Source organism: Mytilus galloprovincialis, chromosome 13 (assembly GCF_965363235.1).
Source record: "Mytilus galloprovincialis chromosome 13, xbMytGall1.hap1.1, whole genome shotgun sequence".
NCBI classification, from domain to species: Eukaryota; Metazoa; Mollusca; class Bivalvia; order Mytilida; family Mytilidae; genus Mytilus; species Mytilus galloprovincialis.
In genome coordinates, this window is record NC_134850.1 from 36,744,270 (window position 1) to 36,770,715 (window position 26,446).

The following is a 26,446-nucleotide window of genomic DNA, read 5'->3' on the forward strand; positions in this document are numbered from 1 at the left end:
AACCGGATTAAAACATTTAAAATATTATGCAGTTGTAAATAAACGATCAAATATAGTTTAATGATAAATTGGTCATGTTGATGTCGTATGGTAACTCATCTAATAACAATAAATGAAAATTTATTGAGGAACTTACTATTTTGTGAACTTAACCATCCCGGATATCAAGTATTGATGAAAGTTCGCTACTCTCAAACTATAGTTACAAAACTATTAAAGAGAGACATAAAACAGAGACAAACTAAAAAGGCCTTGGCAAAAAAAAGAACAACTACCAAGTGACAATATATTAAGTGTGTTGCTTTGCCGTGGTCATGTCTGCTGTTTTGTAGTCTGAACAGTTCCTCTGGTACTATTCTAATGACAACTTGTGTCACTATATTGAACTTCTATTGGTTACTAATGACAAACAAATAGATCTATGTAAATCTACAAACAGGATATGGCTAGTCTCACAACTACATGTATAATAGATAAATTAGTGTTGCACATGTTTAAACACTTCTAGTTGTATTCTTGTCAGGTGTATCAAAATGTTAAATAAATCTACACCTAAAAATGTGGGTATTGACATTAAAATGACTTAAAAGTTTTCATATTTCAGATAAAAGTATAAAATATTAATCCATTGTATCCCTTAACCCCTTTGGATAAGTTGGAAGGCTTAGTTATACCTCGCGGACTAAAAGTTTTATACTATAGGGAGGTAATAAATATCTTTAATTTTGGTCGAAACAATGGTTTACTATTTTTGAATAATAAGAGAAATGGCATTACCTTTAGGTAGACAAAAACAACAACAAAAAATGGCATTAATTTAATGTATGAGACAATAAAACTGTTCCAAGTTTTTTCTTCCTATTCAATATTTATTACGAAAATGACGTCTTTCTAATAAGAAAGAAAGTAAAACAAAGATACCTAACTCTAAGGTTAATTGGCCGTTTCAGAATCTAAAGAATCATGAGTAATATCATTGTTCGTACCCCCAAAATGAAAATAACGTCACGTCAATGGTTGAATTGCCATTGTTTATGACATTTTTAACCAATCACGACGTTTTGGTGTACACTTTTGAAAATATTACCCAGGATGCATTAGATTTTGAAACTGCGAATTCACAAAGGAGGAAGTCCATAAAAACTGATAAAATCAAAAGCGAGACTTTATCAACCAACAGAACAGATTGAAAACAACCGTCAAAAAGTATTCCGAGACTTTATCAACCAACAGAACAGATGGAAAACAACCGTCAAAAAGTATTCCGAGACTTTATCAACCAACAGAACAGATGGAAAAAGTTATTCCGAGACTTTATCAACCAACAGAACAGATGGAAAACAACCGTCAAAAAGTATTCCGAGACTTTATCAACCAACAGAACAGATGGAAAAAAAGTATTCCGAGACTTTATCAACTAACAGAACAGATGAAAACAACCGTCAAAAAGTATTCCGAGACTTTATCAACCAATAAAACAGATGGAAAACAACCGTCAAAGAGTATTCCGAGACTTTATCAACCAACAGAACAGATGGAAAACAACCGTCAAAGAGTATTCCGAGACTTTATCAACAAACAGAACAGATGGAAAACAACCGTCAAAGAGTATTCCGAGACTTTATCAACCAACAGAACAGATGGAAAACAACCGTCAAAGAGTATTCCGAGACTTTATCAACCAATAAAACAGATGGAAAACAACCGTCAAAGAGTATTCCGAGACTTTATCAACCAACAGAACAGATGGAAAACAACCGTCAAAAAGTATTCCGAGACTTTATCAACCAACAGAACAGATGGAAAACAACCGTCAAAGAGTATTACGAGACTTTATCAACCAATAAAACAGATGGAAAACAACCGTCAACGAGTATTCCGAGACTTTATCAACCAACAGAACAGATGGAAAACAACCTTCAAAGAGTATTCCGAGACTTTATCAACCAACAGAACAGATGGAAAACAACCGTCAAAAAGTATTCCGAGACTTTATCAACCAACAGAACAGATGGAAAACAACCGTCAAAAAGTATTCCGAGACTTTATCAACCAACAGAACAGATGGAAAACAACCGTCAAAAAGTATTCCGAGACTTTATCAACCAACAGAACAGATTGAAAACAACCGTCAAAAAGTATTCCGGATTTGGTACAGATTGTTTGTGAAAATGAAAAAGAAAATATTACACTTCAAAAAAAGGAGGTTTAAACTGGTGATGTATAAAAGTAGTAGCTTGCCACACAAATGAGAAATATTTAGTAAAATGCCTTTTCAAGAGAGTAATGATTCGAGGAACAAATACTGGGCCATCATCTAGACATCTAACCCTCACACAGTGAAAAGTAAAATCACATAATTACTGAACTCCGAGTAAATTTCAAAAAGGAAACTCCCTAATCAAATGCGAAAATCACCAGTTCATTAAACACAAACGGATGGAAAGCAACTGTAATATTCCTGACTTGGAACAGACATTTTCTTATGTAGAAATGATAGTCAGAATAATTATGTACAGAACTGTAAGTCCACGGTCATGTTCGTTCAACCTTTTTATATTTTTTTAATTTTAATCTTTGCTTTCAAGTATTTCTGACCAAAGCACTCCAAAGAAAAAAAAAAAAAATCTTATTTCAATTTAATTTTCGCTGACACGACACAAATTATAATTTTAATGTATATTTGGAAAATCTACACCGCCAACGCAGAACTACTCATCAAATGTAAATGATAAATTATATGCAGATTTATAATATTTCAATACATGTTTAACCCCGCCGCAATTTTGCGCCTGTCCCAAGTCAGGAGCCTCTGGCCTTTGTTAGTCTTGCATGATTTTAATTTTTAGTTTCTTGTGTATAATTCGGAGTTTAGTATGACGTCCATTATCACTGTACTATTATGCATATTTTAGGGGCCAGCTGAAGGACACCTACGGGTGCGGGAATTCTCGCTACATTGAAGACCCATAGGTTGCCTTCGGCTGTTGTTTGCTCTATGGTCGGGTGGTTGTCGCTTTGACATATTCACCATTTCCTTTCTCAATTTTATTTTTTACAGAGTTTGTCTTTAGTGCCGTGTGGAGACAGTAGAGTGCCTCCCCGTGCTTAAGGTTTATGCTCTTATATTATACTAGATTATGGAGTGTGTGTCCGAGCGAGAACTTCTCTATGTTCATTACTTTAGGAATATCTATCAAAAAGTAGTATTTTAATATTCAGCCCCATTCATCTATTTAGTCAGACGTCAGTCGCTACCTTGATATACCCTATCTTTTGTTAAATTTGTCGGGTAACTTATGACAATAAGCATTTGACGTCTTGAGCCGAACAGTTTTATCATTTTTACACAATTTAATCTACTGTGTGATGGTTCATATTCTGGACGCCAGTCTTTGCTCCTTTGTAATAAATCTACATACCAAAAAACCAAATATGAAGCTTAGAAATGGAAAAATATTAAATACTAAACTCGTTCAAAGGGTATCTACACGTCTCAATCTTCAGAATCGCTTATCTAAAAATACTACAATAGCTAACGTTTTTAACAATAAAAATCGTGGTTACCCTTCTATCGGTAAGTGTCATGCCAAAAAATGACTTACGTGTCCCCGTCTTTCCACCAACAATACAGTAAGGTCCACATTTAATGGTCGCACATTTTCTCTAAATTTTGAAACTGATATTACTTGAAAAACAAACAGTATTATTTATTTACTCACATGAAACAAACCGGGATGCGGTATTCAGTACGTAGGTGAAACTGGGCGATATTTATCTAAACGCACGCAAGAACACCTGTATCGTTTTAAAAGACCCAATAAATTCAAAAGTATCATTTATCAACATCTTAAGAAGCACAGTCATCCTATTAAATATTTAACAGTTCAACCTTTAGAAGTAGTAAATAAGCAGCCTGGTGAATCTCATTCCAAGTTTGTACGATCACGAAAAATAAATGAATTAAATTGGATTAAAAAATTACAGACAGTCTACCCTCTCGGTCTTAATGATAATATCATGGGAATTGGCAATATATCAAGAACCGATTCTGTTAACATTTTGGATATAGTTTCTAAAACTGTTCGTAAAAATCGTTCTCATGGACGCAGAAAAAATCGCAATCAAAGAAAATTTCGGACCAACCATACAAATATTTCGGACCTAATTTCCATTTCAAAAAACAACGGCAGACATTATCTGTTAACCAAGCTTTGTTCTTTACCTATAAATAAATTAAATAAAATTTTAGAGGATTGCAACACAATTTCATATTACAGTCCTAAGTATGAAATTGTCCAAATTATAATGGCATATTGTTATTCTAAACTGTTTCCAAAAATTGATCGCCCTGAAGATCATAAAAAACATTTTATTAAAATAAAGTATGTCAATAAAGGTTTTGATTTTGTAAATATTGCCGGTATTTTTAACGACCATTCTGTTAAAGACCAAATTCCTGGATATTTTGATAATACTGAACTCCCTCTCATTTGTTATATTTACAAGAAATCTACCCGAAAATATGTGTTTAATTATAGCCAATTGTGTAAAGATGTAAATATCACTGAAAATACACCTATGTCGTGTAATTGCAGTAATTCAGAATACACCTATGGACCAATTTCCCATGTTATAATAGGAGACCTTAACATCGTTCGCGACCGAGAGTTAAAATCATTCCTCAGTAAAGGACCTAAATATCGTCCCCCGTCAACTATTAACTGGAATGAGTGTCGTAATATCATCAACGACTCACTCCGCGCCTACTGTTTGAAATGGGTAAAACGGGAAAAAGCTGACAAAAAATCTTTGGACTCTTTTTTTAATTCAGTAATGAAGATAGTTGATATTCGAATACAACATTTTAAAGAACATTTTACCCTCAACAAAAACTATAAAAACCCTATTTCGCGTATCAAAAATAAACTAACAGAACTAGCCAAGGAATTTGTTTTTGTCCCGGCTGATAAAGCTGCTAATAATATCATTATTGTTTGACGTAAATTTTATATAGAGGTTCTGCAAAAGGAAATCACGAATTCACCAACATTCCAACTGACTTCATTTTCAGAAAACGACATCTGTAACAAACATAAACTTTTAGCTACTTCTTTACAAGCAGAACCAAACACAATGAAAGTCCCAACTATGTACTGGCTTCCGAAGCTGCACAAAAAACCTTACAAATATAGATTTATTTCATCTTCCAGCCATTGTTCAACTACTAAATTGTCTGTTTTACTTACTAGTACACTTGGTACAATAAAAAACCTGATAATAAATTGTTCAAATAAGGCCTTTGAAAATAGTGGAATTAATTACTTTTGGAGTGTCAAAAGCTCGTTGGAAGTACTTGATAAATTGCATGAATATATTGGTGATTTTGAATCTGTTCAAAGTTTTGATTTTTCTACCCTATATACCACTTTGCCTCATATTCTTATTAAGAAAAAATTCACATCCCTAATTAACTGGGCATTTAAAAAGTCGGAATGCGAGTACATATGTTCAAACTCTTTTAGATCATTTTTTAGTAGCAATAAACAAAAGAACTATGTCAATTGGACATGCTTTGATACTATTTATGCACTTGAATTTTTACTTGATAACATTTTTGTTCGCTTTGGAGATTCCGTATATCGTCAAGTTATTGGAATTCCAATGGGGACTAACTGTGCACCACTTATTGCGGACCTGTTTTTGTATTGTTATGAGTTACAATTTATGACTAAAATTAGCAAAGACCCATCAAAACAACATTTGATACAAAAATTTAACAATACTTTTAGATATTTGGATGATATATTGGCTCTAAATAATGACGACTTCAGTATGTATACTAAAGAAATTTATCCTGTAGAACTTACTTTAAATAAAGCTAATGATAACAATGACCACTGCCCTTTCCTCGATCTTGATATCTATATCATAAACGGGAAGCTTAATACAAAAATTTATGATAAAAGAGATGATTTTTCATTTCCTATTGTTAATTATCCATTTTTAGATGGTGACGTTCCCTTGTCACCATCTTATGGTGTTTATATATCTCAACTTGTACGATTCGCTCGTGTATGTAACAATGTATTAGATTTTAGCGAGAGAAATTTATGTATTACTGAAAAATTATTACACCAGGGTTTTCGATATCACAAACTGGTCAAAACATTTACTAAATTTTATCACCGGTATAAGGAAATAATTCGTAAATATAACTCAACATGCAGACATCTTATACGTTCAGGTATTTCACATCCAAAATTTTATGGAAATATTCTTTATAAAGCACAAAAATGTCAGTATTCTCCTCAGAAACTAACAAAACCTTTAAATAGACTTATTAAAAGGGGATATAGTTACGATACTGTTGTCAGGTCATTAAAGATTGCATATTTTGGCTTTAACATTGATTCACTGATAGGGTCTTTGCATCGGAACTAAACACATTTATTTCTAAAAAAAACAGTTGTTGGCATGACACGGGTTATGTTCTTCTCATATATTTTATGATAGTATGATACTAAACCCCTAACGGGAGGGATTGTACCTGATATTCATATGATGAAGACATAATCTTTCAATCAGTTTAATTGAGGTCTGGAGCTGGCATGTCAGTTAACTGCTAGTAGTCTGTTGTTATTTATGTATTATTGTCATTTTATTTATTTTCTTTTGTTACATCTTTTGACATCAGACTCGGACTTCTCTTGAACTGAATTTTAATTTGCGTATTGTTATTCTTTTACTTTTCTACATTGGCTAGAGGTATAGGGGGAGGGTTGAGATCTCATAAACATGTTTAACCCCGCCGCAATTTTGCGCCTGTCCCAAGTCAGGAGCCTCTGGCCTTTGTTAGTCTTGTATGATTTTAATTTTTAGTTTCTTGTGTATAATTCGGAGTTTAGTATGACGTCCATTATCACTGTACTATTATGCATATTTTAGGGGCCAGCTGAAGGACACCTACGGGTGCGGGAATTCTCGCTACATTGAAGACCCATTGGTTGCCTTCGGCTGTTGTTTGCTCTATGGTCGGGTGGTTGTCGCTTTGACATATTCACCATTTCCTTTCTCAATTTTATTTATTTTAAACATTAAAATATCAATTCTTTATATAACTCAAAAATAATCATATGCTGTGTCTATTTCTGTCACGTATATAACGTGTATTGTGTGGGGTTAATTAACTATCTGATAGAAGTGGGAAGAAGCTATTTTACTACCCATTATGAATATTTCAAAAGAAAAATTATTTTTCTATTTGATTGAAAACCTGCATGATATTGATGAATACAGTCATTATAGGTTTCAATTGCATACTTTAGGAGTAATTTAAAAACTTCAAAACATCTTTCATTTCAATTTAATATGAATTACGTAAATGTATTTTAAATAGGCATAACATATAGGGTTTTCGGTTATGACTTCAAAAATTAAATATTATTAGACAATTCTTTATAACCTTTTCCAATGTAGATTTAGCTTATTTTGGTTTCATTAAAATTTCTATGGACGATTGATATACTTAATATTTAAAATGGACAAAACGTTATTGAAAACACATCTAGTCGATCAAAAAGCTATCACGAAACAAAGCAATGATCTTGAACTCATTTTTTTCCTTCAAAGTGCATTATAAATAAATTGTAAACAGTATGAAGCTTTTTCGTCAATGATTGAAAAATAAGACAAGGAAAACTATTTCTCAATTTCGATCTACTTTACTAAAATTTTATATTTAATTCTTGTTTACTTCTACTATAAAATTGTTATCTCTTATGCATTGAACTAACTGCATAACACTTTCTCATTTTCAGACCAGAATGTTTTGGGTGGTATATTTTGGTTTCCTCCCCCATTCACCAGAACGAGTTGTGTGTGTGTGTGTTTTTTTTTTTTTTTTTTTTTTCCTTTTTTGAATGTGACATCAAATTGACCTCTTTATCTTGCGATTTTGTATTGTCATTATAGATAGCTTTCGTTAAGTTAGACTAAGTGTTCTTCTTTTCAAAAATTTCAAAATACAAGTTCAATTTCTAATATTCTTTCTTATACTCCTTGAGGGGTAAACACGATATAAGGTTCATGGAAATTGACCTTTGCATCATACAAGAATAGTTCATCTACATCAACGTTACTAAAAATACTCTAACGGAAATATAATGATGATATCTTCCGTATAAAAGGCCATACTGACATCAATTTAAAATGTTAAAATGTAAACATTTTTTCCATTAAAAAGAAATCAATTATCAAATCAAAAACACATGGTATTTATTTCTACATCTGATGATGAAATTTGAAATTGGGCTTCAGTTTAAGCTAACTATAATATATAGTTGATAAGTTTTGTTTCTAGATGTCATTTTGATCCGTATTCAGTGTCCCTCTATGTATAAGAACATATAGTATGATGTCAAATGAGATAACTATAAAAAACGTTCTATTGACGTGGATGTAATCTTACGGCTTTAAACAGTGAGACAACGCACACTGCAAAGGCAACTATGAGGGGGAGGACAGGGGTAAGGGAGACAGGGAGAAAGGGGGTAGGAGAAAGGGGGTGGGAGAAAGGAGAAAGGGGGTATGAGAAAGGAGAGGAAGGCTGGGAGAAAGGAGAAAAAGTTGGAGAAAGGAGAACAAATAAAATATCTCTACTTTTAAAAAAATTTCTAATATTTCAAGAAAAAATATCTCAAAAGGAGATGTTTTATTCTAATGGGAGAAAGGAGAACGGGGGTAGGAGAAAGGAGAAGAGGGGTGGGAGAAGGGAGAAGGGTACCCCCCGGTCCTCCCCTCAACTATATAAGATTGCGACATAACACAATGTGAAACCATACAAACGAGAAAAAAACGTCTTTTATGATTTTAGTACAAAACAATAAACAAAATGTGTCAAACAACAACTAACGACAAACAACCGATAACCACTATATTTTCATGGTTTGTTTATTAATTTGTCTTTGAGGTTCAAACTGAACTTTTAAGTTGGTCATCTGGAAAGTAAGCAGTTTGGTTCCAAAACGGCTAAGATTTAATTATTCTTGACATATCATATATTGGCTTTCGAAACACAAGCTTAATTTGACTCCTAATCTCCAGACAAACTTTTTTTGTAACTCTAGTAGATTGCCAGTGCATTATACCTCACTTTAGTATTAAACCTTATAAGTGGATTTTAATTTGTTTCCTGACATTTTAAGGCGTTTAACAAATAAACTTAGTAGAAAGTTATTTTTGAAAACTAATACCTGTTAAAGTTTAAATTGTTTTAAATGTCAAACGCCATTGAGTACAAATCTTAAATATTAATATAAATAAAGGCAACAGTAGTATACCGCTGTTCAAAACTCATAAATCCATGGACAAAAAACAAAATCGGGGTAACAAACTAAAACCGAGGGAAACGCATTAAATATAAGAGGAGAACAACGACACAACACTAAAATGTAACACACACAGAAACGGACCAAGCATCAGACAAAATCCCGCGAGAATAACAAATATAACATCAAAACCAAATACATGACTTTGGGATAGACAAGTACCGTGACACGTCTTATCGCAATGTGAAATTACACTCAAAAATAAGAGAAAACAAACGACGCAACGTTAAAATGTAACACACACAGAAACGAACAATAATATAACAATGGCCATATTCCTGACTTGGTACAGGACATTTTTAAAGGAAAAAATGGTGGATTGAACCTGGTTTTGTGGTATGCCAAACCTCTAACTTTAATGGCAATGTTAAATATAACATTGAAATGACCACATAATATTACAGGACTACAATACAAATAAATAGGAGAACGTATTAGACAAATTATAATTATAATTTACGCAACACAAAGTTAATGAAACTTAGTTTTTATAAACGATAAAAACTAAAAAAAAGTCTTAAAGTTTTGATAACTTTAGAAATTAACTACCCTGGCTAACGAATAACAACGTTTTTCAATTAATTTCACAAATGCTGACGTTTGTCAATTACTTTCACTGACGTTTATCAATTACTTTCACTGACGTTTATCAATTACTTTCGCAAATGAGGATGTTTTTCAATAACTGTCGCAAATGCTGAAGTTTATCAAATACTTTCGCAAATGCTGACGTTTATCAATTACTTACGCAAATGCTGACGTTTGTCAATTACTTTCATTGACGTTTTTCAATTACTTTCGCAAATGCTGACGTTTTGGACAATTTAAGTCTCTCAATAAAATTCAAATGCATTCGAGTTCATGATATAAGTTGTACCTCATATACTTTTAGTTAAAGTTAAAGTTAGATTATGGTATTTGTATATGCAGCAAATTACACTGCATGGTGTTTTGTGATTCCTAGTTACTTCAAGTATTGTTCACTAGATAAAACCTTAGATTAAATACAAGCCCTTGACACTGTGGTAAACTGTGATTGATAAAACGGAGATAAAAGTAAATATGGATTAGTAAGGGGAAGATCAAAAAATTAATCTGTTATCTTTTTCATGATATCATGTGTGTAAATACTTTGTCAAACGAATGTTGGTTACATAAGAATTTTATAAGTGATTTTTTTTATAAACTGTGTAAAGTAAGCATAGTTAATCTATCATCATTTAAAAGGGTACATGTATAGATATAAGACAATGTGGTATGGTACCAATGTGACGACTATCCACCAGAGGCCAAATGATGTGGATGTGAGCAGCTAAAGGCTACCAAACAGCCTTCAACTTTAACAACAAGAATGTGTCCCGAGTACACGGATGCCCAATCCGCACTATCATTTTCTATGTTAAATGGATCGTGAAAATGGGGGGGACCGCTAATTTGGCATTAAAATTAGAAAGATCATATCATAAGGATAATGTGTACTTAGTTTCAAGTTGATTGGACTTCAACTTCATCAAAAAACTACCTCGACCTTAAACTTTAACCTGAGGCGGGATGGATGAACGGACGAACGGTAGAACGAACGAACGGACAAACGAACGGACGCACAGACCAGAAAACATAATGCCCACAAATGGGGCATTTAAATCCCATGCAACATAGTATTCTAAAAATGCATACGCGAAAACTAACGGTCTGGTGTATGCCAAGAACAAACATAAGAGACATCAAACGAATGAAAAACACTATATTACTAGCTCCTCACTTGGCACGGGGAAATAAAGTATTTTGCCGTGATTAACATTGATCGCAATCCTGTCGATAATTAAGAAAACATGTTTTCGTGCTGTCTACTTTTTATGTTAGGAATCAAATCGGATGTCAAAAACATGTGTCATCATACATCAGAGAGGCTATATTAGGGTATACCTTTCAAAGCTGTAGATTTAATCTTTGTTTTTCTTTTTCTAATTAGCAAATGATTAAACACATCCCAGATGTGTATTAGTTGCTAGATTTTAAATTAATAGCCAAGATTTTTGTTGATTGTTTACTACAATATTAAATATTGAGGAAGAAAGATCGATAAGCTCACAATGTCAGTGATATGATTTTTAAAAAGTTGAGACTTAATCTAAGAGAAGAGGTGGTTTTTTCACTGCTTCTGGAATAAAAAGGTCCTGTTATTGCATCAACAATTAGGAAACACTGTAGTTATAAAGGAAAAATATAATATATACATTGTAAGGTTGTCAAACATTAAAAAAAGTCAAAGATTTCAAAAAACATATCATTTAAACAAACAAAAAACATCTGGTTACTTATGGAAATGATTTTTTAAAAAGAAATTTTGACATGATATTTTGCTTGTAATATTTTATCTTTCTATATTCTTTAGTAACGCAGATATCTTTGACAGTATAATGTTTGAAATATTAACTTCACACTTGTGATGTTGACATTTGACAAATCTTATGATTAATTTTTATCTATTTATTTCTACTGATCAGTTCATAAATTCCTTGTATGCTCTGGTGTGCATTTACATTTACGTAAAATGATATGAACAGTGACAATGCAAACGTTTGTGATGACAACAGGAATAGAAAACAACCTCATTACTTTTATGTATGAAGCATTTAAAATTGACTATCGGATGGTTTTCACTGTTTAATACCGACTACATCCTAGTTTTGACAATTTTAATTTATTTTATTCACTTTTTTTTGTATCTTCTAATTTCACTTACCTTAATGTATTGAAGCATTTAATAGTGAAAATCAGATGTTTTCAAATTATATATCGACTACAATCCTAGTTTTGACTGTTTTATTTTGTTCATTTTTAAATTTTTCTTAAGCAAGCGTAAATGGCGAAGAATGTGAAACCAAAAATAAATTGAGTCCACCATTTAAAGTATAAAAAATAATGTAAAGGCTTTCTCATTGTATTTGATATTTAAAAGGGGTGTAGACTACGTTTATCTTTTTCAAAAGTTAAAGAATTAACCTCTTCAAAGGCATCAATTATACTTTATTTAATATTATCATATTGAAAAAGTCATATTTACTTCGACAAGGGATTTACAATGAAGTTCAAATCTATCATCATTCCACATTGAAACTGCTTACGAAATATAAAGATATAATGCATTATGAGATATAACAAATATTTACAAGATCTAAAGTCAAAACCTTTTGAATTTAATACCTTAACTTCTAATTTAGTGACTGTGTTCTCTACCAAAATAAAATAAAGCTTTTAAGTAATGTGATTTGGTGGATACAGATTAGTGGTGCATATTTGTGCTTGCTTACACTAGAAAAATAAAACATAATTATATGCTTATTGGAAAGGATCATTGTAATTTAGGCAGGTCATCTAACCAAATAAGAAATTCCCTCTACAGTGGTGTAACTTAAGACAGACCAAGTTTTTAATGTTCCCGTATGCATTTTGTGAAGGCTAGAACAAAATCCGGCAGTTCACCATAAAGAAGCAACATTGATATTAATATAGTCATTGTTTCCCCTCAGACAACATCCCTTGTCTTATTGGGGGGGGGGGGGGGGGGGATTACGATGATTAAACGATAAGTATAAAGTGTCGATAATTAGAAAAAATGTTTTATTGAATAGATTTGTTTCAAAATATCTCAACTTTATGCGAGATTACGCATTTGATATAACGTTAATTTGTTTTTCGAAAATCTAGTTTGCGTTGTACGTGCACCGGTAGTTTCCTTTTATCAATATCTCAATTATAATCTGTAAATAATACGAGTCAAATTCGGGGGGTCAAGATTGCTTATTATGATAGAGGTGTATATAATTTTGTCAAATTCAAATATTTTGTATAATTATACTCATTACATTTAAAGATAAAAATCAATTCCTACCTTCAACTATACGCGTTCTTCTCTTTAACTCGTGTCTTACATTCGAAAATATACTTTAATTATTTTACCTTGTCAAAATCGTTTATCTTATCCCTTCCGATTAAAAGTTTTAAATTTTAAACTAAGAAAGAGATGATTGTATACTAAGTCAACTACGTTATTCCTTAACAGTTAAATCATCATAGTGTATCAAATTTTCTCATAACCACGCATTCTCGAGTTATTGGTCATTTCCTGATTTTTTTTGTTTAAAATAACATTTTGTGTTTTTTTTTTAAATAAATAAGTTGTACTTGACCAAAATGTTGACAAGAAGCTGAGACTTGTATGTTTTATAAAAATCTCAGCTTGAAGGATCAACATTTTTCTATGATACAGCCTTAGATTGTATATGTGTTTCGATTTTGGTAATATACTTTGATAGCATAATAAGATTATAACAATACTTATTTTCATTTTCACAATTTTAATTGCACACATTATTTGGTCATGATTCTTTAACATTCAAACCCATGTAAACACAGAAAATGTCGGCATACAATAACCATGCTCTGCTGCATCGTAAGATCAGTTCGTCCGATGACCATTTTTAAGTTATAAAATCTCGAGTATAAAATATCAAACGAAAAAGGTCATATATTCAAATTCAAGTAATATTTTCCCAGCGTGATACGAAATTCAATTTAAGAAAAGGTTAAGGAGATTTAAAAGAAAATTAAAGCACTGAATTGCATCATGCCGAATTAATCACTTTGTAAATTGAAGCATTTTACATGTACCAGTGGGTTATCTTTTTATCTTCGCACTTAAAAAAATATTATTTAGCGTGAATAAAGATATAATTATTAAAAGAAACTGATGAATTGGATGAAAATTAATGAACTAAAAAGGCTGCTACCATGCAATATAATCAAATCTTTCAACTTGAAGCTCTCAGCCCATCATTAAATTTGCGAACTTCAAAAGAATCTTCGCGCACAAAAAATATGCATTGTTATTGCTGTCAAACATTCAGAGATCACATTTGTCCTAATAACACTTCAGAAAACCAGAAAATCTTACCCAATAATGAAATAATATGTATAAATATAAAGATACAGCATAAATCGACGCTAAGCGGGCATAGGAAAGGAGGGGACAGTGTTTTAATAATCAAATCATAAAAATGTTCCAACGAATCTGGATTTCTTTTGACACTAATATATATTCCATACTTTAAGTAACTATTTGAGAGTATTAAAGCACAAGCAATAAGGTAACTATTTCTTAGCGGTATTATTGTAACAGCACTAATTTGATACAAATTTGAACAAAGTTGACACTAAAAACTTCAATTAAATAGAAAGTAGACTTCCTAAGTAGATTTTATACCATATGCAAACAATTCGGAGTAGTTTTTCAAATAAATCGAAAAATAAATGCTAATATTTGTATTATTTTTTCCGGTTAAATTCACCACTGAAAACGTCTATGTACATAAAATTAGAGATGTCAATGAGAAAATAAAACATCTTTTGTATGTCAGTGTTATGGGGTGTTTATCGCTTAAATGTTACTTTAAGGATACGTGATGGTTCATATATATTGTTAAATGGACAATATTTGTTAATACACACTAGATGTCTAGTACGATTACTTTTAATATTAAAATCAAAACAGGATTTAAATCAAAATGAGCAAGTATATATTTAATGAAACTGCCAGGCTGTACTTTATGTACAAATTTAACTGCATGCCTACTATGTTCATTTTAGAAATGAATTGCAATAAGATGTCTCATTATTTACTTTAGTGGACCAATTAAGAATTTTTTCGTAAAGACTGATATATAAATCAAAATCAAGACAAAAATAACTGTAGAAAAATTGTAAGAGTAAAAAAGGTAAAGAAAAAAGGCCTTTAAACTTCCTGGTTTGAAAAAAAAAGAAGTGACACGCAAGTACGATTAAAATCTTTAATTCAAGTAATAAAACTGCGGTTTTGAAATGTCACATGCGAGAAGTGTCAAACGGGCTATTTTCGTTGTTCAAAGTTCAAATTACGTTGCCGTATCTTTCCAAGGGAGCTAGACCGTGGAATGTTTATAAACATGTTATAACATAAATAATTGAAAAGGTTTTATATCTATTATACAATTATATATTGTCGTTTTTTTCTCACATAGTAGTCAAAACTTCTTACATTCATAAACGATATTAACTTCAATTTCGGGTATTAAACTCCCATTAACAATACAAATTGTTTATTTTGAAGATTTAAGGGCACTTGTATTAACCGTTGTATAATGGTATAATTGACAAAAGTATTTTACAACGATATTTATGTAAGTATGAAAAATTAAATGCGCCATTCATATGTTTTACAACATATTTAAAAGAACGCATTAGTTGGCTGTTTACGTAGAGAAATAACGTTTTTTTGCATTGTTAAAGATGTTTCCTACGAAGAATTTTAAAATACATTAAAATCCGGGTGGGACTTTGGTCAGTCAAAAAGTAAATACAGAATAAGAGATACTACACAAACATCAGAGGACAAATACTTGAATTCATTTCAGTTAAGGTCATGGGAACGATCTCTATTTGCTTCACATCTACCGTTTAATCATAGATATAGGAAGATGCGGTTCGAGTGCCAATGAGACAACTCTTTATCCAAGTCACCACAATTTATGAAAGTAAACCATTGTAGGTCAAGGTACGGTCTTCAACACGGAGCCTTGGCTCACAGTGACACCGAACAGCAAGCTATTAAGGACCCCAAAAAATGACTTTCGTAAAACCAATCAAACGGGAAAACCAACGGTCTAATATTCTAGGGGACATTCTGATATGTCAGTTATCCCGCCACATTCCGTATGTGCTTGTCCAAAGTAAGCAGCTTTTAATTCAGTGCATGGTTGTCGTTTGTTGCTGTATATTGTTTTTGTTTTTCGTTTATTGCTTTTTATATAATTGATTTCGTTTTGGCTTTCTCGTTAGAATCGTTTTACATTTGTCCTTTCGGCGTGGTATCAGTTTTGTCATTATTGAAAGCCATATAGGCAGTTCCCTATAATTGTTAACTTCCACGTCATCTGAACTCTGGTGGGTAGTTGTCTTATCAGGAAGCATACAACATTACCTTATTTTTATAAAGGGCAAATTCAGTTACATTGTTGAATATTATTTGGAGTACTATATCAAATTGCACGAGCCTACTAGTAAATATTCTGCGAGGAACAATATTCATTACTATATTAGCAATTACCACCCAAAGAGTATCTATAATACTAAAATTACGAGGTCCAATTTGTCAGCCGTCATCACGTAAAAACGACGAATCAAAGAATTCAACTTTATATACAACTAATATAGTACAAAGGTGTAGATTAAAAATTACACCACTCCAGGCCCTTGTGTATTCCACGTAATTAATATCGCCAATAATTAGGAAGTTCCGGGTCGAGTCCGATACCGATACCAAATTAGTATCATCACCTGTTACCTATTACCTTATCTGTACGTTCCGCATCTGACAGGCGCACCACCAAACGGTGTATTCAGGATTAATATGTTATATAAACGGGTCATAATCACAGGGTTGACACTACTAAATTGTCAAATTGTCACCTATTGTAGTATTTTAATCCGTAAGACTTTCTAAGATAACAATACGAATACTAAAAATCTGGACTGAAAATAAGTTTCAATTTGTTAGCGGGCATGACGTAAAACAGCGAATCAAAGAATTCAACTTTATTTATAACTAATATAGGACAATGCTGTTGATTAAAAAATACTCCATTCCAGGACCTTTTGTTTTCCAAATATTTAATATTACCAATAATTGATAAGTTCCAGTTCGACGGGTTCAAACAGACAGGTTTGAAAGCAGAGACAATTGTGTATCTTATAATCGGCATGACTTTGTCAGATGACAGTACTAATACTAAGATAAGGCTTGCGCATAGTTATATACTTTAATTCAGTCACGGACCCGCGATATCACGGGTGTGTTCTAGTTTACTCAATAAAACTGGGGTTATATTCGGATAAATAGAACCTCTCTTGACCTTACAAACAATATAAGGCGGTTTGGGGGCTTTTCAATCGTATATATGTCTCATTCGATATTTTTACCGAAATGGCAATATCCTTGAAATTTAATTTTAGCAAAGCAGAATGAAATAGCTAAAATATAATTAATCGACAGTATTGTGTATATGACAGATAATCACTTAACTATCAGCAGACATCAAGGTAATGATTTTTACTTTTCACTTCAAATTTTACGACAATAATCCTTTACGGTAAATAATTACCAGCCATTTATTTTGATTGAATAGTACCAATAATTAATTAATGTAATCATAATTATTGCATTTTATTTACAATGCAAACATGATACAAACTGCAGAGACTAAACAATTATAGACCATTTAACAGAATCGCGCTTAATATCTACGTATGTTCAAAATTGATTTCAGATCAGATTTCAGTAATGATCATTAAAGATCATTTAAACAAGTTCATGAATATTTCAAGAATAACTATCACACTGTACTGTTTCCAAATACAGTTCTTGGTAAAATTTAGAAATAAATATATTCGGTTGACGTCATTTAATTTCAAAGCTTTAATGACATTGGATAGGTGCACAAAGCTATATGAAAATTAAAAAAAATCATGATAAACGAATACATTCACGTGTGCCAGTTTACAGCATTGTGACTGCAGAACAAAATGGAAAACAAAACTTAATACCGAAAAATCTTTCTTTTGGCAAAGAAAATGACTCTTGCAATAATATTCGCTATTTCTAGAAACTACAATGTACATAAAAGTTTCGCGTATTTATCAAATGGTTTCATTTTATTTTACTGACATTGTCAAAGACAGTCATAATGATTGTACTTTGAACAGGCATTGTTATAAATAATTTAAGGCAGTTATAAGTTATCAAGAATTGTTGGTGTATATTGTCAATTTCAGCACAAAAAAGATATTTCGTGGCGGTCGGTGTTTAATGGTAGAGGAAGCCGGAGTGCTTGGAGAGATCCACCGACCTTCGGCAGAAAAAGTAACATTCTTATAGTCGATTAAGATTGTGGTCGAGTGCACCTTCAACTTGCGATATTCGAACTTAAACCCTCAGTTTTGACAGGCTAGTGACATAGTAGTTAGACCACTCGGCCATAGAGGTCCCTCATTGTCAAGAATCAGTCCGGTCGACATTGCGCATGCGTGAATTCAGATACCCTACATGGAGACAATCGTTATATAGAAGTTATATGGAAAATAATCTTTATAAGACGATATTCAATTTTCTTCCCGGTTGTTTTCTTAGCTGTTGTGATCACCAGAATCCTTAATGTGTCTTCTTTTTAATGATATAAATTATTTTAAAATAATGTTTAAACTTCATGCAACAAATTTAGATTTTTCATACAGTGATGTCAAATGGCTTACATTTGCCGTTATTCTTACAGAAAATGCCATTTTTAGGGAAAGTGGTCAGCTTCGAAAAAATAAATAAAATACTTTTACTGATGACATTCCTTAGCTGTTGTGACCAAGAGAAAGATGAAAAGTTATAGTTTAATGTGGTGTAATTTATTTTTAAATTGGTTATTGTCTCCTTGCACCAAATTTGATTTAAAAGCAGGCGATTTTAAGTTTTTATTCTTTCAATTTCTATTTGACAACGGGATACATTGTTTGTGTAAACAGATAGTAGCCTGTTACACAATCTTGTTTATACAGTCATGCTGAGACATAATAATTCATGTGATATAGTGTAAACGACGTTTTGTATTAACTTGATTTAGGGCTGAGGAATTACAAAACAATAAATAATATGAAATTCACGTTTTTATTATTGAAGTTAATTATATATTCAAAGTTTTTGTTTGTGTTTGTTATCACGTGCTTATACCGATATTAAATAAAGTATGAGAATATGCAATGGTAATCTAAAAGTTAACGCATTGTATTAAATAGATGCACGTTCAACTGAGTGTTTTATCAATACACAATCACATTTTTTTTTGTAATTAATGGGATTAAATAGTTTCTATTCATATTTGGTAAAAAAAAAAAAGTGTTCAGCAGTAGCTGTATGATGGCAGATTGTCAATGAGACAACTCCCCCAGTGACTAGTTGCATTTTAACTGTTCCTTTTGACTCTTTTTCGTAACAATACTTGTATAACCTTTTTAAGGCTATTTTCTTACGATTTGAATACACAATCATAAAGGAGAACAATTCCATTTCTTCGCATGCATAAAACAGCATATATAATACACCACTGAATTCGACCACTTGATACGGCAAGTTAAAATCAGATAATAGATTTTTCTTCAAAACCAAGTTTCTGTTATTAATTTCTTAAAACTAAATATACGAATAATGTGTGCGCACAATACATTAGAAAGTTAACCCCTTTTAAGACACGTTTTACCATATGATGATATAAATTTTCATTCGCCGTCAAAAAGAAACTTGTTGATGACTAAAATAATCGAAACTAACACATATATCTAAATACAACAGTATTCTTATATAAAATGAAAATAAACTGCTGTTTATAGAATTGCCTTGTCATTTTATTTTATCCCAAGCTCTTCAACTGAATTAAAATTCATTGAACCGAAACAATATTAAATAAAAAGTCAATAATTTCTTCACAAAACGATAAAGATTGTTAGCTTTGAACAGGTACTTGTATGACAATTAACATGTCAGCTTCAGGCTATATACCTGTGGATACTCGAAGTGGATATATGGTTGAAACGATGCTGGAATCTTGTATTATTTTATTAAAAACAGAAAAGGGTCAACACATATGACATTTTCGAGATTTTATTTTCAGACATGATTTAAGTGTGTTAATTGTCATAACGTAGATACAAACAAAATGTAGAATCTGCTTTTGAAATGACGCTTTCTCACTATCTTCGTGCAACCGTATAAGTTACTGTATGGCTTTTATCAATTATCTTAACCCATATCGTATAGTAGCTTTATAACTTCAATAGAATTGAGAATGGAAACGGGAAATGAGTTATAAAAAGAGGCAACAACCCGACAAAAGAGCAGAAAACAACCCATAGTCACCAATGGGTCTTTAACGCAAAAGGGGGGAGGGGATATTCAATACAATAATGTTATAACTATATATAATTTAGCGAAATGAACGTCACACAAAACTCCGTAACATATAAAAAAAAATTGAAAAAAAACAAACACACACATAAGACTAGCAAAATTTCTGTGTCATATTTTCTCTTGTGGATAACAAGAAACGACAACCTCATAATAACAAATAATTTGTTCCTGACTTTATAAAACAAAACTAGAAACCGTGGCATTCGGCGGGGTTAAAAATGTTTGTGAGTGCTCAAATTTATCTGTGGTATAAAAGCACAACACAAGAACAAACTCTTAAAATTAGTAGGAAAATGCTTTCCTGTACATTGGGCATGAAACTTATCTACAGAATACAAAAGATCTAAAGTACCGATTTGAAGATAAGTTATCTACCAGTACACATCGAACATGCATGTATATGAAAACAAAAAAAATGTGATACGATTGCCAATAAGACAACTGTCCACCAAAGTTCAAACAAAAAAAGTAAAATCACAAAAATACTGAACTCCGAGGAAAATTCAAAACGAAAAGTCCGTAATCAAATGGCAATATCAAATGATAAAACACACCAAACGAATGGATACATGTAACAACTGTCATATTCCTGACTTGGTATAGGTGGTCGTATCCAACTATAGACAACCGTACGGTCTTCAACATTGAGGAAAAAAACATACCGTACGTATAGTCTGATATAAAAGGCCCCAACATTAAAAAAATATGGAATTATTTAATTGAGAAAACTAACGGCCTCATTTATAACAAAAGAATTTACGAAAAACAAATCAGAACTCGCGGAATTGTGCTGTTATCCTCACTTAAAGCATAGAAGTAATATTACTTCCATGCTCAAAGTGAGTGTACATTTAATAATTATTAACTGTCGATGAATTTTAAAATTAAATTAAACGACAGACATTCCGAATTCTCAAGGTACCTGTTATATATATATACACATAAAAAAAAAAAAAAAAAAAAGACTCGCAAGACAACGACATTTCGGCCAATTGTGTTACTTAAACTAAAATTTCAAATACATTTCAGTCAGTTTGATGATCAATCCATTTTGAATAAGAAAATATTATTTATTTATATGCATTTTTCATTTACCAATTTGTGTCAAACATCTTGCGCCGTTTTAATGTTTCAACTAGGACTAAGAAACTAATTCAGTAGTCCCCGGTTTCAACAAAGATCGGAACTCCGGCCTTCAATTAATTTTACAAATTGAACCAAAAATTAGAAAACATGAATCAAAATTATTTTAGCGATAACATCTGGTATTGGTTTTCACTGAAGTTATCTTACAGACCAGCGGGTGTTCAACCCCTTAAATGTGCGTCTTATCGCAATTGTCAAATTATCTAGTAACCCCATGTGGAGCGAGGATGTATTATCGTCCTTGTCGATACAAATAATTGTTATCAAATTGAGTTATCCCCCTTAAACCGGACAGATTCTTGGCAATGTTCAACTTAATACGATGTCGCCGTAAAAAAATAATTATAAAATATTTTATTATTTGAATCAAATATAATTGAAGACAAAAACCTTCAAATTATATACATGTATAGAATAAAATGAATTTGAAATTAACAATAAATTAATATTCTTACCTTATATATTTTAACCTGTGTTCCCACCAGTTCCGTTTTTACTTTTTATTTAATATTTCGCACCAGTCCAAATACCTACATAATTGGTTTATAAACACGGTGCACAAATAGAATTTACATAAGAAATAATCTCTTAAGCGGCCCTTTACTTCTATCAAAATAATAATTAACTTCTTTTAAAGACAACCTTTTTGTGGTCCGACGGTATGAAGGATCGTAATTGGATTAATCAAACCTTTATAAGAAATAAATCCCTACTCATTTTATCCGATTTTCAACGGCGGAAAGATTTAAACGTCTCCATAATGCAACGTTTGTGTAATACAGTCTGAAATTTGATATGAACTGACTTGATGAATTATTCAATTCTCAGCCCATCAGTTTTATTGACTATTTGTATCTCCGGATGAACAAATTTTGTGATTATTTTTTTTTTAAACATTTAAAACTACATATTACCAGTTTGTATAGGTTTTTGTTATCAAGGACTTTTACCATTTGATAAATGTGTATTTCACTTTCTCATATACCTATATTGCATAGACATGTCGCCATAGTTTAATATAGGTGGTACGCACGTGTGTCTTCTATATATCTAATAAAACATTTAACGATAAACAAATATGTTATTTCTCGCATTGACAGCAAATTTAATGGATAAATTTATTGATACACCTTCTTTTCATCTAAGAAGATGTTTCTGTACTTGACAATTTCCATAACAAACAGTTTTTTTTTTGTGATCACTCGAAAGGTTGATCAGTTAAAACATCGCGGTAAATATTACATCGAAAACCCCAGAATTTACATATATCGTTAAATATGATACGATCGGTCGGGAAATTTGGTTTTGTATTATATATACTTTAATAATTGAGTGGAAAAAGTTTTGCTTTATCAAAATTGTACCATCTAGTAACGTATGATATAAATGCCAGAAGCGCGGCACTAATCTAGTATACACTTTTGTATTTGCCGTCCTTATCCCGACCTAATATTTATGCCTGCATATAAGTTACTATTCTTAACGGTCTTTCAATATTCAAATTATATAGGGTAGTACCCAATGAATTCCCTTCTGCATGGACGGTTTCGGTGGTCAGTATATTAGGAAAATTTAAAGTTCTCTTGAAACAAGATAGTAAGGACAAAGTTGTTTTGGTACACTATTCCCCACCCTCCCACCCCATGTAACCAGCTAATTCGTTATTTATCGTTTCTTACCTAATCGTGTATGTTGATATTTGATTCTGATTTTATATATTAATGTTTAACATTTTATATTATTTAAAAGACGATCTTGTAGCGACCGCACAACCCTTTAATGTGTTCGTTTTTTCTACGATATCTATAGTTTTTTTAACTAAGACACACAATGCTGAAGTTGTTATTAATTTACGTTTGAGATTCATATGCAGATATTGGAATGCCCTTGGTTTTATTTTGCAGAACCTTCTTTGGTAAACATCTAAAATGTTGTGTATTTTGCTATTTAGATAAATACTTCATATACATTTTGGACAAGTCCAGTCTAAATCTATTATTTCTTAAAAAATTAAATCATAAATAAAATATTTATCACTAAAATACACCAACTTGAAGCTGTTTTAAAAATGAAGTAATATTGTTCACCTATTAAATTCAACGGACTCGTATATATAGTATCAATGCATTATATTAATGTGACGTACGATTCAGCATATATGTATACATATGTACTGTAAAAGCTTACAAAATCTATACCAATACTAAAAAAATATATACATTTTTATGTATGAATCAAGGATTTGTATTGCAGTATCTATACAAATCCTTGCATGAATGAAAAAAAATAATAGATTCAGCCCGTGAAAACATGTGATATCGTATAAAATCTGACAATAGTTTACCTGTCGTCTGTCTCAGCCATTTTCTTTGGTTTTTTTTTCATTCAGTCTCCACTACAATCAATTAACGTAATATCGAAGTTATTTTCGTTTCCATAACAACATAAAACTGTATTATTCCCAACTCAATTTCATTGAGGTACAAATTCAGCGTAATCACACTAGTTATCGCTGTTAGTTATTTGATTATGTATGTATTTTGAAATTCCCACGTGCCACCTCCACCAGTAAAATATTAATAGTCCTTTAACCCTATTTCAATATTAAAATTTATTAGCAACAGGATATCTAGATATAATGCCTTGTATTTGTTGTAATAATACAAAATAATAACTTTTAAATACAGACTATTTATGAAACAAAATTATTTAAATTCGGGCTATTCATGAAACAAAAATATTTAAATTCTTAACATCTAAATTTGACTGTATAAATGAAATATAATTGATAGGTGTCTAAGTAGCCGGGTAATATTATTTCAAGAAATTTTAATCTAATTAAAATGTAATACCAATGTAAAATAAGGACCTTACAAAGCTAAGCCTTGAAATTCCTAGCTTAAAGAAGCTTTAGATATGGAACATAGATGAGATGTTTAATTTGATATTGTAAATTATCATTGTCAAATGAAAGGAGGGGGGATACCGTTCGAATCTTGTTATTTTCGTTTTCTTTCTTTCAAAATTCCGTCCGTTCGGTGGCAAATGTTAACTTGATAGTTTTATGAATACGGGATCGACAGTGGTTCTCTTTTCTGGTCAAAATGGTGTTCGGTTACAGTAACTGTCTTATTAGTGTAGTCGACGCTTCTCCTTTTCTTAACATTTCAGAAATTCAACCTTGTTCATGTATATAAAAAAAATATTGTCATTTCTAAAAATAATATATATCGATACCAATTTTATCAAAGACAGATAACTCGAGTATGAACTTTGGATATTCTTAGGAAGTTAAGAGGCGAATGCGCCAGAAAAAAAATATATATTTAAAGCTTTTATCGCGATTGTGTGAAAGAACAGCGAAACGGTAAAAGTGCAAAGGGATATAAATGTAAAATGACGGCATATTGAAAGTTTATCTAAGAGCAATTAAAATTAAATATAACATAAAACAACTTCTATTAGATCACTGGTATTATTTTTATTTTCGCCACAAATTTTTAAAAGTCCAAAACATGATTCATGGTCATTAAAAAGGGGGTTTGGTGGGCAGGTGCCCGGTATATGATGCTGATAAATTAGTTCAAACTTATTTCCGAGTTTAAAAGTAGTGAATCATTGAGATTGGCGTGGGTTTGTCATGCAAAATAAATAAAACTTTGTCGGTGGGTTTTTTTTCTAGAATCAAGCGGCGAATCCAATCATTTTTAATAGCGTCTCCAACCATATGTCCCAATCCATAGTATTGATCGTCGAACAAAAGGGGATCCCCATTCGAACCCCCACTCTGGATAAGCCAATATGAAATGCTTCCGTGCCGCTTAGTTTACACATACTGTTCTTTGACGACTGTTTTACAAATGGAAAACACACAACATTTTACATGTAATAACCTATACAAGTACATTGTATATGGAGATTGTAAAATATCTTTCAAAATAAAATCAGTAATTTTCTTAATAAAAAAAAGTTTAATATACAGTAAAATATGAAAAAGTCACAATATTTGTGAAAGATATAAATTCTCTGCATTTTGAAGATGATATCAAAACATTTTAAAAATGAAATATTTTTTTTCGAGTAAAGAGCCCGAAATTTCCTTCATTTCTGACATTGCACATTCATTAATATATCTGTACATTTAAAAATAAAAAGATGTGGTATGATTGTCAATGAAACAAGTTGAAATCTTCACTAGAAACCAAAAGACACAGAAACAATATAATTAATCAATAATTATTATTGGTCACCTTCAATGACGAGTAAAACCCAAACCCATAGTCAGCTATAACAGGCCCCGAAATGACAAATGTAAAACAATTTAAATGAGAAAACTAACGGCCTTATATATGTACCAAATAATGAACGAAAAACAATATGACATATATTTTTTGACCTTATTATTACGTAAAACATATTGTTGTCCTGTAGTGTCTATATAAACAAGGGAGGTACAGATACTAAAATAATTGACCCAAAAACAAGGAAAGACATAAATACCCCAGGGATTGGTTATATCTAGGTTATTATATATACGTAAGAATTTTGTGATATCACGGATCCTATACGTAGTGCTACTTTTCACGTATTTGTTTTAATTTACATTTCTATTGATAAGTATTTATGAAACTTATTTCATATTTTGTATAATTCGTGTATTAGTTATAGCCTCCAAAATTAAACAGTTTTTCCATCTTAAAACTTTTCTTACGGATTTAAGATGGTTGTCACAATTGTTTCGTTTTTCCTACTTATTTTTTTTTATAATCATCAAATTAAACCAAACATTTGTGTTAGGGCTCCAGCTAGAAATTGCACAAGGGCGTTTTTAACGAGGCGGCAGTGTAGAAGGGTGTGACTGAGGCCA

General features: G+C 31.5%; 1 protein-coding gene across 7 annotated transcripts in view; it reads right to left on the bottom strand.

The window, feature by feature from the left end:
- LOC143056771 (uncharacterized) overlaps positions 1-26,446 on the bottom strand; it is a 52,999-nt gene that overhangs the window by 20,958 nt on the left and 5,595 nt on the right. The window contains exon 1 of one of the 7 annotated variants that reach the window (XM_076229925.1): positions 23,924-24,079. The exons of 3 other annotated variants lie outside the window; for them this stretch is intronic. In XM_076229925.1, the coding sequence (XP_076086040.1) occupies positions 23,924-23,964 (41 nt within the window). In that variant the 5' untranslated portion in view covers positions 23,965-24,079. Of the gene's footprint in view, positions 1-13,284; positions 13,405-22,034; positions 22,198-22,269; positions 22,360-23,923; positions 24,080-26,446 lie in introns of those variants that run through there. 3 more of the 7 variants (XM_076229927.1, XM_076229926.1, XM_076229928.1) reach the window with 3 other exon arrangements.